The following is a 14,954-nucleotide window of genomic DNA, read 5'->3' on the forward strand; positions in this document are numbered from 1 at the left end:
CTGTTGCTACTATTCAAACATCCTGACTGGTTGTATCGCTTATCGTGCGGAGGTACCGGAGCCTACCCTTCTCCCAGCTCGAAATAGTCACATTAGCACAATACCTCTGCGGATTGGCCACTTCCTTCCTTTGATAGTATGAGCCTCAAGGTTTAAGTGTTAGGGAGCCTGTCAATATCAAGACTGTGGCAAGTGAAGGCATAATTGATGCGTCAGAACACATCCTCTTTTGATCCCGCTCTCATTCGTTAACAGTTGTCAATTCGTAAGGAATTAAGTCCTCTGCAAAGCGTATACATGTTCTCTCAAAGTACTGATTGCATGTCGCTTACATACGTATATATAATATCATCGTTCAATCATTGCATTCGTCTAGATTGTTAAACATCGCGAAAGTATTCTTAACTTAGACAATAGTTTCCAGTAAAGGGATTTCACTGGACACTTTGTTCAAATGTTATGATTCTGATCTCTTTCAAACTTGTTCTCAGTAATAACGTATGGAAAGCAAATGCTATCTATCACTCAGCATAGTTAACATTGGCCAGGGAAGCTTGGTATGTACTCTGGTACTCTGGCCAATCGATTTTCATGTGTCCATTCGGCTAGAGTCGGCGATCACGCGATCTAGGGTGATTCTCAGCTGAATCTCACCCCTTCCATACTGCGCACTTACCTTTCTCACTCCCCGTCGTGCGACCGCAAAGCGGCGACCGGTTATTTCCCCATAAGGCTAGACTAAACGATTGGCCAGTATGGCAATTCGGCGGGTGGCTCAAGTACGGTTGAGCGTACTGGAAGCCCTGTTCTCTACACCCTATGGTGGTATGTACTTGAAATCCCTTCGATTTAGATTTTATGGCTCAGATACACAGAGTACACGGTGTTTTACGGCTCCTATATTCCAGTAGACTGAAAAGGTCTCAAGCGATTGGATCAGGGACCTGAATATGCTAAAGGATCCAACGGCAAAAGTAATTTTTAGAGAATAAACAAGAGATGGATTTGTAAACAGTGGATTTGGCGTCTTATTATTATTCTTCTATCACATTTCAAATCGTGGAAGTCTAGAGAGTGAGAGCCCCACACCGCGGTCCCGGACCGCGCATATATGAAGTCCCCATTTGTCATCTGTATGAGATATGAATATGGGGGTGAGGATGCGAGTGCATAGATATTCGAACTGTTCATGAGAAATCATAATCGTTTGTGAATTTTTTTTTATATTATTATCTTTAGTGGAACATTGAACATCATTCAGTCAGGGTTTCTTCAAATACAATTGGGTTGAAAAGTCCGTCTCAAATGAAGAAATAAAAATGCAATCTAAGATTTGAACGCCCCGTACCTGAGCCCATCCGTCATAACTTATGTCTTTATAATTCGTTGTGCCCATATTCTGCCGCGTCCCATCCAGCCATCTAGTTTCTCCGATTATATCTGCTTTGCTCGGCGACTCTAGCCTCTTGCTGTAGGGCAGCATTACTTTGATCAAGAGTTTGCTCCCAGTGAGCCACTGCATTTGGAGAAGCTTTCCGAACCATGAGCTGTCATAAGATTAGTCCATATCTGTAAAAGCATAGATATCAATCAGACTCACCCATTTAAGCCCTCCTTCCAAAGCATCGAGGTTTTTGGTTTTGCCCCTTCCTTTTGCCATCTCCTTCTCTACTTTTTGCATTTTCTTTTGATCTCCTCGGCTAGCGAGGCCCCGTCCCAACATGGCAATTGGGTCACTGCGACCCCTCTGTTGCAACGGCGGCAGGACTCGAGAAAGAGGCGCAATGAGGTCACCGTACTGTGCGCGTCTTGCCTCTGGTGACACCGTATACAGGGACTGTCGCGTGGAAGCCGAGTCAAGACCTAGTTCGGCGTCGACATCTTTCGTCTTTGCGATACTATGGTGCATGTTAGAATACTCTCACGGCCTGGTGGACTAGGGTGGTGTTTACCATATCTCCAGTCCATTAGGTATAAAAAGATCAAGATTGGCCTTTGATAGATGTCGAGCGACCATGGAAGCGTGACCAACTGCTGCGCCGATCCCAACACCAATCTGTCCGACTGCGAGGCCGATTCCGGCGGCGCCAGGTCTGCAGATATGTATTAGCGAAGCTAACGAATATTATAGATCGTGACTTACATAAACCAGCCAGCGATGTTTGCACCCTTCTGGAAGATTTGGTTCTCGGGATTGGGAATGATGGCAACATTGATGGCATCAACCAGTCTAATGAAGTCCGCTTCATAGATACCAAATCGCCCGAGCTCATTCGTGTACCCCCGAAGAAAAGGTTGTCCGTCTCCATAAGCAATCTGGGGCAAAGCGATCGGGCGGAAATTGAAGTCCCCCGGGTACCCCATATCTCTGACGGGGCTTTGCTCGTAGAATGACTGTCCATCATAAATTTGACCGTCGTAAGACTGTTCTTGGTACATGTCTCGAGTATCCTGGGCATAGGGGGGAGGTTGGCAGCGGGGAGGTAAGGCTGGGGCTCGATCTTGATAGTCGCTGTACCTCTGCTGTCTTGACATGCGGCTCTGCATGTCGTCTTGTGAGTACAGTGCTCTTTCATCTTGATAGTTGGCGCTAGAGACGTATTCTTGGCGCGAGGATGGGGATGGTGTTTGGCGTCTTATGTCGCGGCTGCTCTTGTTGACAAAAGGTAATTTCGGACCGTTGAACCCATTGTTCACTTGGTCGGCACCAAGGGCTGCGCCGATGGTATCACGGATCAAACCCATAATGTATAGAGTATTGGAGAATTGTGCTGAAAGTCGACTTTTTAGAAGACGTGGAAAGTGATTTGAAAGTGTCTGTTGAAAGGAAAATAATTCGAACATCTGGGGCTTACGGCGATTATTATATCTTCAAAGTCCAGAAATACGAGGAGTTTACCAGTTCCGTTCAACTTTTTCGACTTCGCCACCAACATTATGCGCAGCGTAAGCAGTCACTCAATGTATTCTTTGTCTGGCAGGTATTTCGATGCGAAGCTTAATCTTCGGGTGGACAAAACCTTATTCCTCTTAAGATCAGCCAAGTCGAAAGTGCTTCCTGATTCGTTCCCGCAGTGCCACGAAACTGTTTCCTAATCGGAACATCGACCACACTTGTTACGATAGCGCCGCGGAGTTATCCGGGTAACTTTGATTGTAGCAAGATAATTGAGAGACTATTTTGAATCGGGTAACTGGTTTGATTTCTTTTAATATTTTGCCTTCACATATGTCCAAGTGTATTTGATTCATTGAACCTTGGAAGTCTGCTCGCTTCTTAAAAGATCGGAAATGTTTTAAAGTTTGAAATATTTCTGTGATAAGAATGTGTCATGTTCTGGTACTTTAGATCAAATGTCTCACAGCACCAACTTCCTATCCTATTTCCTCTTACCTACCCGAAATTTAAATCGAAGCAAATGTCGAAGGACTACGTTGCCAGTTTCAGACTTGTCAAACTCATTGTGAAAAATCTTACGGGTTGTCCTGGTGTAATCGCGCAGTTCAGCTAAGCTATGGAAGAGCCGTATGTTACTGCGCTCTCCTCCACTGCGAGCCCAGTCAACAAAATTGACAACGTTGACGTATATTCCCCGCACTGCCTATTACATTAAGTTAACTGTATGCCTCGGAAAGGATTGGTCATTTGGCTACCTTTTCACAGTCAAGACAAGTTTTTGGTAGCGGTTCAATCCTCACCGCGCGACAGAGGGAATGCCAGCCCGCTAGGTCATCCTCAGCTCCGAACCAGAGCTTGAATTCCTGGTCAAGAGCTTCTTGAAAATGCTTCCAAGCTTGTTTAGATCCTTCTTGATCTCTGCGCCAGCCACAGAACCTTTCCAAACACGAGTATGATTCAGTAGGCGATAAGGTAGGATCATACACAGAACCAGTGAATGACTGGAAAAACCTGTTCAAAGGTGTGATAGGCATCTGCGTATGCGCGGAAGAGTCGCGGATATGCTGATTCAGGCCGTCTTGGCTGCCGAAAGACCGATTGCAGGGCTCGCAATTATAGGAAAGCACATGCACAGGCGAATCTTGAAGATGCTGACTCAGGGCGTTTCGGCTGCCGAACGATTGATTGCAGGGCTCACAATCATAGAGAAGCGCATGTGCAGGCGAGTCACGGAAACGTTGACTTAGGGCATTTCGGCTGCTAACGATCGGTCGCAGAATTCACATAACTTCATGGCAACAGCTGACTTGAATAAATTAATGTATGAAGGTTGAGGGGTCTTGTATGTTGTGAGTCTGACATCCTACCCCGGAATATGAGCCCAACCGGACACAGACGCAAGAATACCCAATCCCAGCCATTGATCCTCTTGTGTTGAGAAGGCGGCAAATAGCTTCTTGGAATTGGGCGGAAGTAAGCTGCACGATGTATGTGACCATAATGTGTGACATCTGTGATGCCGTGGCCTTGGCTGATTGGGTGCTTTAATTATCTTGATATTCTGCCAAGGCCTAAGCCTATGCAGAGCCTCACCTGCTGGAACACTGTTGCTGCTATAATCTCCCAATATATCGAAGGTAATCCCATTAACTCGATCTCCGAAGATACTTATCAGTTTCAAGGGCAAATCAAAGACTTCTCTTCATACACTTTGGCACACAACGATGAATGACCCTATGATTCCCGAACGAGCTCTTTTGACGCTAAGGCGTGCAGAGGAAGCCGAGTTGAACAATTGTCCAGAAGACCTCGAACACCCACCTAATATACACAGGGTTCGAAAGCTCTTCCCGTTCTCCGAGCTCAAGATCTCCTATTTGCCTATTGTTAATGCCAGAGGCATTCGACTATCACTAATCAGGGATAATATGCCTCTACGGTACTTGGGCTGGGCCTCACAGAGAAGCCTTCAAGATCAGGTGAGACCTATTAATAGTAGCAGTGAACTTGGAGATCGAGATCCACATGAGGACAGCCCCGAAGCCAGGAGACCCAGTCTTGAATCAGTGTTCAGTGTGAAAGATGGTCACGAGGCAGCCCATAACGACCGCACAGATGCGCTGGCAGAGCAGTTATCATCAATGCTCGGAGATGACGCGGACACTGTGGTCCTCCTTTGTTGGGGTCAACAATACCATTGTTCTATTATTCCTGTCTCAATTTCTGATGCAAGTGATGAGGTCGCCATGTGGACGAAAATGAATCAGGCATGGTACACCCGCAGAGGTTGGTGGAGGCGATATATTCCTTTCTTTGGTGTTGAACATGTTGATATAGTGGAGGTCTGGCCCCCTGCATTCAAGAGCCCCCGCTGTCCACCAAGTTGACTGAATCCCCAAGATTTCAATCGCAGGCATAAACCCCAGAAAACCTAGCGGGTCTATAAGAGCTGTCGAGTTTGTGGGGATGTATGAGGGACAGGACCATGCCATTGAGAAAAGACGGCTAGAGCAAGTGGTCGATGATTATGAGGAGCAAGATTGGCCATGTCACTACGATCTTTCCACTGGAATGGTGAAATGTTTTGAGAGCTGCGTGTCAGCCAAGATCGACACATACTGCCCAGAGAGAGAGAAGTTTAAGGCAGAACGACAGCTTCAAAACCTTCAAACCCACCCTTTGATGAAACTTGCATTTTCAAATCCTCAGCTCGCTGCCTTGAATGACTTTCTTCAAGAAGAAAAAGTGGTGTACGGACATAGGTCAGCAATTCGAAAAAAGCGACTTGCAGGGTCTGGAGAACATATACTGATTTCAAAGTTGATAGTGATATTCTCAGGCTGTTGAAAGTGTGGCATTGCCCAAAAGCTCGAGAGCTGAAATTCCGCGGAATTAGGGTAAAGGAAAACTGGACGATTAAATCGCAAAGTACTTTCTTGTTTTCTGTTTTGTTTGTACTACTGTCGATCATCATTGTTGCCAAACCTATTTTTGGCGAGTGGGGAACGGCGTGGAATGTCGGCAGTTTCTTTTTGGCGCTGATGTCTGCCTTGTGTGCGTACGTTCAACACTCGATCGGCTGAATAGTCTCGATGCAGAACGAAAGTTCCAATGTTCGATTTCAGAGTTGCACTATGACTCCTCCTTTTCCTCGTAGAGGCTTCAAAATGCATCCATTCGATGTCAACAATGACAAACTTAAAGCGCAGAATGATTCACCCATTATTTTCCAGAGATAAAAACAAAGTCTCACACGAAGAAAGATAGGGTGAAATCTATCGTACAAGAAATCAACACGTCTCATACGGCAGGGAGTCAACTGATCGGCCATGTTGAGTCAGGTTCACGCAAGCTTTTGAGAAAAGCGAGGCCAAGCGCACTTGATGGTATGTGGGGTATACAAAGAGGTGAGCCCGGTAAAAAAAGAATGACCAGACTGGGGCTCGATCCCAGGACCTTATCGGTGTTAACGATACGTGATAACCAACTACACCATCCGGCCAATCGGATGACAGGGCTCCGAGTGATTTGTAATATGAACATTTGGAACCTCACCCAACCCGAATGATTTTTGTACCCAGACTCTAATGAATACAGTCTTTTTCTTATTATGTCCTGGGTGCAGTAGCCCACAAGGGACATCTATACAACTTTCAGATCCTTTACAATTTTCTTATGCTTTTGTCTATCGGCCAGTCTCAAATGTCCTTTTCAAAATCACCTCAAACTAATACAATCCAGTGGGTTATGGATTCCATACATGACACTGAATTTTAGTGTCCATTACACAAGGGATCACCAACTATGAGCTAATTGAATTTCCAGGTAAAGATACCTCTAGTGTAAGCTATCCGGCCAAGCGAAGACAGTACCTGAAGTCATTCGAAATTCAAATCGTAATACTTTCAGGTCCTCCGCCTAATAAATGCGACATAATTTGAGCATCACCAGACAGATTCGTGATGGGTTGGTGCCACAGATACTGTCGTATTATCAAGAAATTATGCAACCGACTCAACAATAAACTGAATAAACCTCCGCGCAAGTAGCTCGCCATCATGTTGCTTTCCCGCTCTCGAGCTTCCACTCTCATATAACTCATCTGTAAACAACCCACTTTCATGCCGAGCTTGCAACACATTCGTCATGATAAACTCGTTGAACTCTGGGTGAGCCTGAATACTGATCAACCGCTTCGGCATGTACAGCCCTTGCACAGGACAAGGACCACTGAAGCCCAAGTTCACACACCCATCAGGCGTCTCGAAGACATTATCGCGATGCATGTGGTGCAAGAACTATTTCTTCATTAGTCTCCCACATAACAGAGAATAGATTAGACGTACCAGCTTATCCTTCCCGAAAACCTCCTTTCCGGCATCCGTAAGCGTGATCTCATCGACAGAAACCTCCCACTCCTCACCACGACCTACACGGGCACCTAGCGCCCGAGCAAGAATCTGATGACCGAAACAAACTCCCACAACAGGCTTCTTGTGAGATTGTACAATATCCTTTACGTATTCCGTTAATGTAAGAATCCAGCTATCATCCGCAAAAGCATCGTGTTCTGGATGTATTAGTCACGAACCGCGCGGTAGGCAGGGGAAGAAACATACTGCTTCCAGTGAGAAGGAAAGCGTCTACTTCATTGGGATTGGGATAAATCGGATTCCCCACTACATTCCACTTGCTGACCTCGATGACTGTAGACCCCGCAGCGTTGGTGAGGAGGCGTTCGAAGATCTGCCCATAGTTCCCGAGTTTGTCAACTACGGGCTGGATGGGTGTGTCGCACTCGAGTACGGCGATGCGGATGGGTTGGGACATTTTGTGGAGTTGATGTGAGGAAGATTTGTGTTGAGATTTTTGTGGTCGTTTTAAGGTGGTTGTTCTGTTCCGGTGTCGTTCGGGTTCGGTGGGCGCGCTTAGCCCCACCTGCGCGGTCCGCTGATAGCGGAGCGGAGGTTTTGGTACCTGATAACGATAAGTCGCCGATATGATCCGAGGAATATGATCTTAAGTAGAGTAGGATTTTGCTAGGCATGAATATACTTAACTAGTGTATTTCCGTCTTTTTATTTCAGTGGTGATTACAACGCGTCATGCCTGAGTGGGGACGTTTCGGGAGCTTGGCACTTTTGTAGAGCATCTTGTATGCTAGTACTAAATAGGTATAGTACTAAATAGATACAGTCTATGTTTTTGTCTTTGCTTGCAGTGATGTAGTTGTCATGCACGATGCACCAACTTTAATCTATAAAGGTCTTCCCTAGATTTACTGATATTGTTCCACGTCTCCTCACTTCCAATGTTAATTGTTGTGCATATGTACTGTTAAACGCCAACCTCATGATCACTCCATCCAAATGCAAAACAGGAACGCAATCGTTCCACCTAGTCAAGGAATCAAGAATCGATCGGAGTATCTCGCCTCTGTCACAACGCGCGGCGCTGGACCAAGCGACAATTCCTCTCCGCATGGAAATGCCAGAAAAGGCGCTGCTCTTTCTTCGAAAGTGAGCAGAATGCAGCAAAAGTTTGCACCCTAATTGCGCTCAGGACTTCTGCAACAGCATTACGACGGATAATCAGCCTTGGTAGGTTACTAGCCGTGGGATGATTGACAATTTGTCGCTCCAAGTCCCGTTGTTTTTCGCGCTCCCTCTCCAGAGAGTCCTCCAAGCTGAGGGCCTCCCACAAAGCATCTGAGAAAGTGTTATCGGCTGTGAGGCCTTGTAGATGAGCTGCTTCTGCTGCAAGAGAGGTTAAGGTAATCATATTTCTAGATTCCCTATAGGTGTTGTATGATGTTGTCGTCACTGGGATGAGTTAGCGGTTGTTCGTGTTTGTATTTTAAGACACTTACTCATAAATATGTTTAAGTGGAAGAAAGCCGTGAGATCCAAAGTTTTCGAGTAAGAATGGGGTATGTAGAGGAGTAAGAGCGAGAGAGAAGAAACATACCGGAGTTAATGCTCTTACATCTACACCTCAAATGCTACGTATCCTATAGTCCATTCACTTTTCTCTCGTTGTGGCCTATTTGATTCATAACCTACGTACCTACTAGGTATAATTATAAGGACGCAGCCTCAACAATGATTCAAATGGGCTCACCCTTGATGACAAGAACATATTGCCTACACGGACAAAAGGTAAATATGTACTCAACAAGGTGGTATATTGTTGATACATACAGGATGAACACAGAATTTGGAATATCAACATTCGAATCGTCTTTCTACTTATCATTCAAGAATTTCAATTTAATTGAAGGTAACATTGATAAAGAGTGAATACTCTGGGTATCAAAAGAAAACAAAACTAATCTAAATCAAGTCCGACAACCCACCAAGCCTTTCATTCATAACACCCTCAATCCTCATGATATAACATATCATTTGACAACATTTTTTTGACTTAGCGGTTTCGGGACAGGAAAGAGGCAATCAGAACAGCCAGGCTAGCCACAAACGCAAGGAACATGAAGGCACAATCCGCCTCAGCACGCTTACAGCGAGACTGGACAACATTGCCAGAGTAACAAATCTTATTCCTTCCCTTGCCAGTGCACCCGCCACTAATTAACGGGTTATCCCAAGCCGACGCGTAACCCGAGGGCGAGTCAGAGCAGCTAACTCCCTTCAGAGTAACGGCGTAAACCTGTTCAAAAATTAGCATGGCTCAGAACATGTTTCAGAAAAACCTTAGAACGTACAATGCCGGCTGCCAAAAGAGCAACAGCTGCGACTCCATCCAGCACCCAGATGATGATACCGCTCAAGCTTTCAACCCATAATGCGACAACTCCGATGACCGAAACGAGGACGCCGAGAGCGCCTGCAAATGCCGCATAGCCAGTTTGGGATGGAACACTGCCGATGTATTGTTGTCTAGCGATGGCGATTGAAAGACCGAGGACGACGACGCTGAAGGCAAGCTTTAAGAAGTTAGATTTTTTCACGCAGCCAAAAAAGAGTGAAAACCAGCCTGGAAGACACGGGAAATGCCTGTAGCGAGCTGCATATTGAATGTGTAATTCAATGTGAAAAATGTTTGAGAATTAGAATCAATGAAGAGAAACCAGCCTCTGTGCAGGGTGTGCCTACGTTTTATTCCCGACTGGCAGTCCTAAAAATTCCCTCAGTCTAAGCAATTTTCGCGCCGTACTAGAGCCGCACTAATGAGCAGGTATTAAATTAGCACGAAATGAGATTCTTCTTGGGGCCGAATGAGGCCTAATGGGGCCAAATATCATGCACTAATCCAATAGTTAGTTCCGAAAGCTTCTTCATCGACCCACTTAGGATCTCGCTACGGAAGAACGCCCTGCACCCTTTGCAAGCCTATGCAGCTTTTCTGTGTATATTTCCCGGGAGATTATATGTAAAAGTGAGGTTAGTGACTCAAGTCAATTTATCCCCAAATCTCCCAAGGGCTTCCCATTTCACTATATGCAATTGGAATTATATTAAAATCATATCCGACATACTTATCGAATCCTGGAAGGCAGTGGTTGAAGGTAAAGCTAATTCCTTACGAGAGGCATATATATCACTCCAATTTTAGGGGTCTGAGTCAGGGAAAGCCAAGAGCAGCCCAGGGCACAGGGACTGGTGCCGCCCCGCAATCGTACCCGAAACGCCTCGGCCGGGCTCCAAGGGGTAAAAACTTCGACGATCAAACTTGCCCGTGCAGGTGCCCTATTAATATTGTGAGGCTGCACCAATGTGAATATTTGATGTCTCGCGACCGTGCCGTTCACGGGCCGCAAGGCTGACTTGACTTCGCCGCTCATAAGCTGCATCTGGGGCGCCAAACTTGGAATATTGTTCATTCAGGCGTATCGTGGAGAATAGTCTGTTTACCCTGAATGGAGCTTTGGTCAAGCGAGATCCCACTAGTCATATCATCCACTGTATCTGCCGCATCAATCCTAGAATCAGTGCACTAAACGGTCAATAGTGCTTCGCTTAGAAAAGATCCGTTGTAGAGGAAGAGCCCCAAACTCGGAAGAGTTCCGAGGAACAAGTGGGGCTTCAAATTTGCCGACATTGAGAGATTCATTGAATCCAGTCTAGTATTTAAAGGGAAACTTAATGGAATTTCTCTACAATGACTAGAAAAAAGGGGGTGAAAATTCCGCACGATCCCCTCAGAATTCAGATTATCCGTATCAGATTGACTCATCGGCAGCATTGAGAATCCCACATATTAACTCCCATGACTCATTCCATCAGCCCCTTATCCCGTAGCTTCTTTATCTAAATCTACCTCGCACCTACACCAGTACACCCACCATCAAGCACCAGTAGACCATAGACAAGATGTCTCCACAATGCCGCATCCTCCCCGCAACAGAAAATGACTGCCACGACCTAGCCAGAGTAGAAGCAATCGCCTTAACAAATATCAACACGGAGCCCCAAGAAAACTCCCTCTGGCGCATCACATTCGGTCTCCCAACAGAAGAAGGCATCTCCTTTCGCGCCAAGAACTTTACCGATCTATTAAAGAATAACTCTGGTACCAAGTTCTGGAAAGTGGTGGTACCAGATGAAAACGAAGGCGAGAAGATAGTCGCGTGCGCGCTTTGGAGCTTCTTTCATCAACCTGAGTATATTCCTGACTGGAAGGATATCGAGTGGCCTGTTACTGCGAATGCGGAGGCTTGTAATGAGCTCATTGGGGAATTGAATATGTTGAAGAAGAGGCATATGGATGGAATGTGCTATGGCTGTATGTTTTGTCCATTTGATCCCGGTTGATTTTGCTAAGAATGTCATAGATCTGAAGACACTTTGCACTCTTCCTGAGTATAGAGGTCGTGGGATTGCTTCGGCACTTCTCAAGCTTGGGCTTGAGGAGGGGGTTAAGGAGGGGTTGAAGCTGTTCTGGCTTCATGGGTCTCCTGATGGTCAGCCACTTTATCGGAAATTTGGATTTGAGGATGTGGAGGCTATGCAGAGGGATATTTCCAAATATGGTGGTGTTGGGAAGACGAATACTGTTGGCATGAGAAAGGTAGTTGAGTGACAAGTATAGATATCATGTAGTGATTAAAGGAGTAGATTGGCAATAATTGAACCTTGAAGACTGCTCACAAAACTAGGAACTCTCCACACCATTACCGTCTTCCACATAAGCCTTCCGATCCCCGTTCTCATGCTTCGATGTAAACTCCGTCTCCGTCTCCGTCGCCTCATCATCATCAATTTCTGTCCCATTCCGGTGATTACCAGCATCCAAGATTGATTTTCCCTTCCCCTTACCACCTTCATTCTCAGTTTCAAGCCCAGATTCCTCAGCAACAGTAGAAGCCCTCTCGCTCCTATCCCTCCTCGCCCTCGCATTCGCCCGCCGAATCATTCGATTATGATAATCCTCCTGCTCCAGCTCCGGATCCTCGTGAAGAATCCTTCGCGCCGCCTCCCTTCCGACAACAGGTAATCTATCCACCTGGGACCCACTCGGCACAAGTTTCGGATCCAGAAGACCCGCTTGAACCAACACAGATGCCTGATCCCAGTATACATGTTCCGATAAGAGTCTACCACCTCGCATACTGACTATACTCACGAGGACGATCTCAATCCGTTTATCTGTTGCCGGAACGCCAGGAAGCATCCAGGGAATCTCTTGCGTATGCTGGAATGAGATGTAGAGTTCGTCGACGATTCTGTCAGAGCCTGTTGTGCGGGAGAGTAGGCGGATGCGCATGGAGGGAGGTAGTTTGCCAAGGAAGTATTGATCGTAGAAGCGGCGGAGAGCCTGGGTGCCTATTCCACCGCTAAGTGTTGAAGTGTAGGTGACAGTTGGAGTCTTGTGCTTGACATATGCATCCATTGTGTTACTGAGGTTTGTCGCGAAGAATTTGCCTGTAACCATTAGTGTCCATCTGTGGTTATGGAGTGGTTTACATACTCTCCTGATGATCCTCCCACCTATTCTCCAAATCCGCATCTCGTGAGAATCCCTTGCGCACGACCTTGATTGTCCGTGTCCAGGCCAGATCCGCAGCAAGGTGATTGTACTCCTCCATGTCAGTCTCTGCGAAGCCCGGTTGCGAAGATTCATAGGTATAGGTTGGGTACGCCAATTTCAGACGCTCGCCTGTTCCAATACCCGGTGTGATTGGTCGTGTCTTGAGACGCTTCTTTCCCTGGATCCCAAGTGCAGTCGGAACGGTAAGAACATCAACACTTTTTCCAGCAAGATGAACGAGAACTTCGACACCGAGCGGGAATTTGTAGCGCGTATCGGGGATGACGGTTGGGTAGTACGCAACTAGGCAGCATAGTCTGCTACAATTCATACCCTTCTTGTAGTACTCCAGACAATAGCTGGCTGCTTCTCCGAATGCTAGTCATAGTTAGCTCAAGCATTCTCTATAAAGCTGTTGGAGGGCCTACCAATAACGCCATAGTTCTCGCCCACTCCGAGTCCTTCTTTGACGCTCCTCAGTCGGTCTTCGTAATCCTTCCCGCCATCGTTCAGCGGCAAATAGATGACGTCGAACCCTTCTTCCTGCCAGTTCTTGATTGTTTCGATATCGAATTCGCCAGTCTCGGCTGTAATGCAAAGACGGGCATTGTTGTCGCCGTTGTTATATAAGAGGCCGTTACTAAGGCCGGGTGCGCTGATTGAAATGGTCGCCATGTTCAGTTCGATCGGTGGTTGTTTACTGCGATACGCTCGCAAGAATCGTACGCGCTAAAATCCAAGCTTCAAGCTTCCAAATTCAAAATCAAAATCACATAAACGTTTGATGCAAGTGGGTGTTGAATTGTGAAATTTACTGACGGATAACGGGCGCTACGTCATCGGCACCTGATGTTGCCCACGACGTCATTGTAGTCGCATTGCCATGGAACAACCCATAAAAATAGATTAATTGGCCAATTATAGTAATTTGGGTTATGCATCAGGGGCAAAATCAGGACAAGCCAAAGATCCACGGAAGAAATTCTCCTGACCCGTACTTAATGCAAATGTTCAAATGGTGTGGTGAAGATCACTAGTCATACAGTAGTTGAGGTCTCAGCTTATCAGTACGATAAATAAACTGAAATTCCATACTGATTCTATTTTTCCCCCTTAGAAACTTTTTTTGAAATATTTATTAACTTCAGCGAGATCGTGGCGTTTGGGTTTTATTACACAAATTCAGATACATATATGCGTGCACTTAGAGCTCGATTGGAGCCAAGGGGGGCGCATAGCGTGCAGCCAACGTGTAACCAAGGTTAGATTCACGTTCCAAATCTCCCAGTGCCGATCATTCAAATAAGTATAAATGCACGTAAATATGTAATTACCCTGAAAGAGCCTATAACTATGTGTTGAGGTATGAGTATGTCTAAATGCTGTCGCGGATATTCCCCACTTTAACGGGCTGTCAGGTTCGATGCCATGCACATGTGGATAGTCATACTTCCGACCGTGCAATATTTGTAGCAACAGCGATATAACAATTTGAAGCTCTGGATATCCCGATCCGATAGGCTTAAAGCAAACTTTATTGGCAAGAAGCTTATTACACGTACTTATAAGTTATGGGCTAATAGTCTACAGACTAAAACATTTGCAAACATCTCTACCATGTACATACAGTGACAGGATAAAAGTGTTCGCACCTTCCTCAAGACCCGCCTTTTCCACCGCCTACTGTGCCTATCCAAATCGCGTATTAGAATCTGCTAGAACTTTTCAAGTATCTCTGAGAGCGCCGAATGCAAGCAATGATTCAAATAATGGGTTACATAATCCTTACTGTGCAGTGGTGCATACCAACTCGCCTGGTTCAAAAAGCTTTTTTTTTTTTGACTGGCAGAATATTACATAATCAAATGGGGTGTTGACGTTCATGACCTGTCGCTGTATAAAGTCGTCGTCAAAAATTCCATAACCTTAAAACCCTGGAACGGCAAAATTAATTGAGTTTAATAAACAACAAACAAACTAGAGATATTCAGGCAAGAAGGTGGAGCTAGCGGATCAGAATCTTCAGCTCCACAGTTTTCCTTTCCCCTCACCGTTTCAACATCAACGA

General features: G+C 45.8%; 7 protein-coding genes across 7 annotated transcripts; 2 read left to right on the plus strand and 5 right to left on the minus strand.

The window, feature by feature from the left end:
• Nucleotides 1-1,421: 1,421 nt before the first annotated feature.
• On the minus strand, nucleotides 1,422-2,745 carry N7520_002336 (uncharacterized protein; the record flags this gene model as incomplete). Its single annotated transcript, XM_057136271.1, has 4 exons — nucleotides 1,422-1,547; nucleotides 1,601-1,898; nucleotides 1,953-2,093; nucleotides 2,144-2,745. The coding sequence occupies 4 exons, from the start codon at nucleotides 2,743-2,745 to the stop codon at nucleotides 1,422-1,424; spliced, it is 1,167 nt and encodes a 388-aa protein (XP_056998957.1).
• Nucleotides 2,746-4,623: 1,878 nt separating this feature from the next.
• N7520_002337 (uncharacterized protein) lies at nucleotides 4,624-5,286 on the plus strand (the record flags this gene model as incomplete). The annotated part of the gene is made up of 1 exon (XM_057136272.1): nucleotides 4,624-5,286. The coding sequence occupies one exon, from the start codon at nucleotides 4,624-4,626 to the stop codon at nucleotides 5,284-5,286; it is 663 nt and encodes a 220-aa protein (XP_056998958.1).
• Nucleotides 5,287-6,900: 1,614 nt separating this feature from the next.
• N7520_002338 (type 1 glutamine amidotransferase) lies at nucleotides 6,901-7,729 on the minus strand (the record flags this gene model as incomplete). The annotated part of the gene is made up of 3 exons (XM_057136273.1): nucleotides 6,901-7,197; nucleotides 7,246-7,469; nucleotides 7,519-7,729. The coding sequence occupies 3 exons, from the start codon at nucleotides 7,727-7,729 to the stop codon at nucleotides 6,901-6,903; spliced, it is 732 nt and encodes a 243-aa protein (XP_056998959.1).
• Nucleotides 7,730-8,338: 609 nt separating this feature from the next.
• On the minus strand, nucleotides 8,339-8,680 carry N7520_002339 (uncharacterized protein; the record flags this gene model as incomplete). The annotated part of the gene is made up of 1 exon (XM_057136274.1): nucleotides 8,339-8,680. One exon carries the CDS (start codon nucleotides 8,678-8,680, stop codon nucleotides 8,339-8,341), a length of 342 nt encoding a protein of 113 aa, XP_056998960.1.
• A 642-nt stretch (nucleotides 8,681-9,322) lies between these two features.
• N7520_002340 (uncharacterized protein) lies at nucleotides 9,323-10,709 on the minus strand (the record flags this gene model as incomplete). The annotated part of the gene is made up of 3 exons (XM_057136275.1): nucleotides 9,323-9,565; nucleotides 9,621-9,842; nucleotides 10,539-10,709. The coding sequence occupies 3 exons, from the start codon at nucleotides 10,707-10,709 to the stop codon at nucleotides 9,323-9,325; spliced, it is 636 nt and encodes a 211-aa protein (XP_056998961.1).
• Nucleotides 10,710-11,229: 520 nt separating this feature from the next.
• N7520_002341 (GNAT family N-acetyltransferase) lies at nucleotides 11,230-11,938 on the plus strand (the record flags this gene model as incomplete). The annotated part of the gene is made up of 2 exons (XM_057136276.1): nucleotides 11,230-11,641; nucleotides 11,691-11,938. 2 exons carry the CDS (start codon nucleotides 11,230-11,232, stop codon nucleotides 11,936-11,938), a joined length of 660 nt encoding a protein of 219 aa, XP_056998962.1.
• Nucleotides 11,939-12,010: 72 nt separating this feature from the next.
• N7520_002342 (dienelactone hydrolase) lies at nucleotides 12,011-13,561 on the minus strand (the record flags this gene model as incomplete). The annotated part of the gene is made up of 3 exons (XM_057136277.1): nucleotides 12,011-12,780; nucleotides 12,827-13,264; nucleotides 13,315-13,561. The coding sequence occupies 3 exons, from the start codon at nucleotides 13,559-13,561 to the stop codon at nucleotides 12,011-12,013; spliced, it is 1,455 nt and encodes a 484-aa protein (XP_056998963.1).
• Nucleotides 13,562-14,954: the final 1,393 nt, after the last annotated feature.

This window comes from Penicillium odoratum (genome assembly GCF_028828045.1).
Source record: "Penicillium odoratum strain IBT 22623 chromosome Unknown utg000002l_segment0_segment0, whole genome shotgun sequence".
NCBI classification, from domain to species: domain Eukaryota; kingdom Fungi; phylum Ascomycota; class Eurotiomycetes; order Eurotiales; family Aspergillaceae; genus Penicillium; species Penicillium odoratum.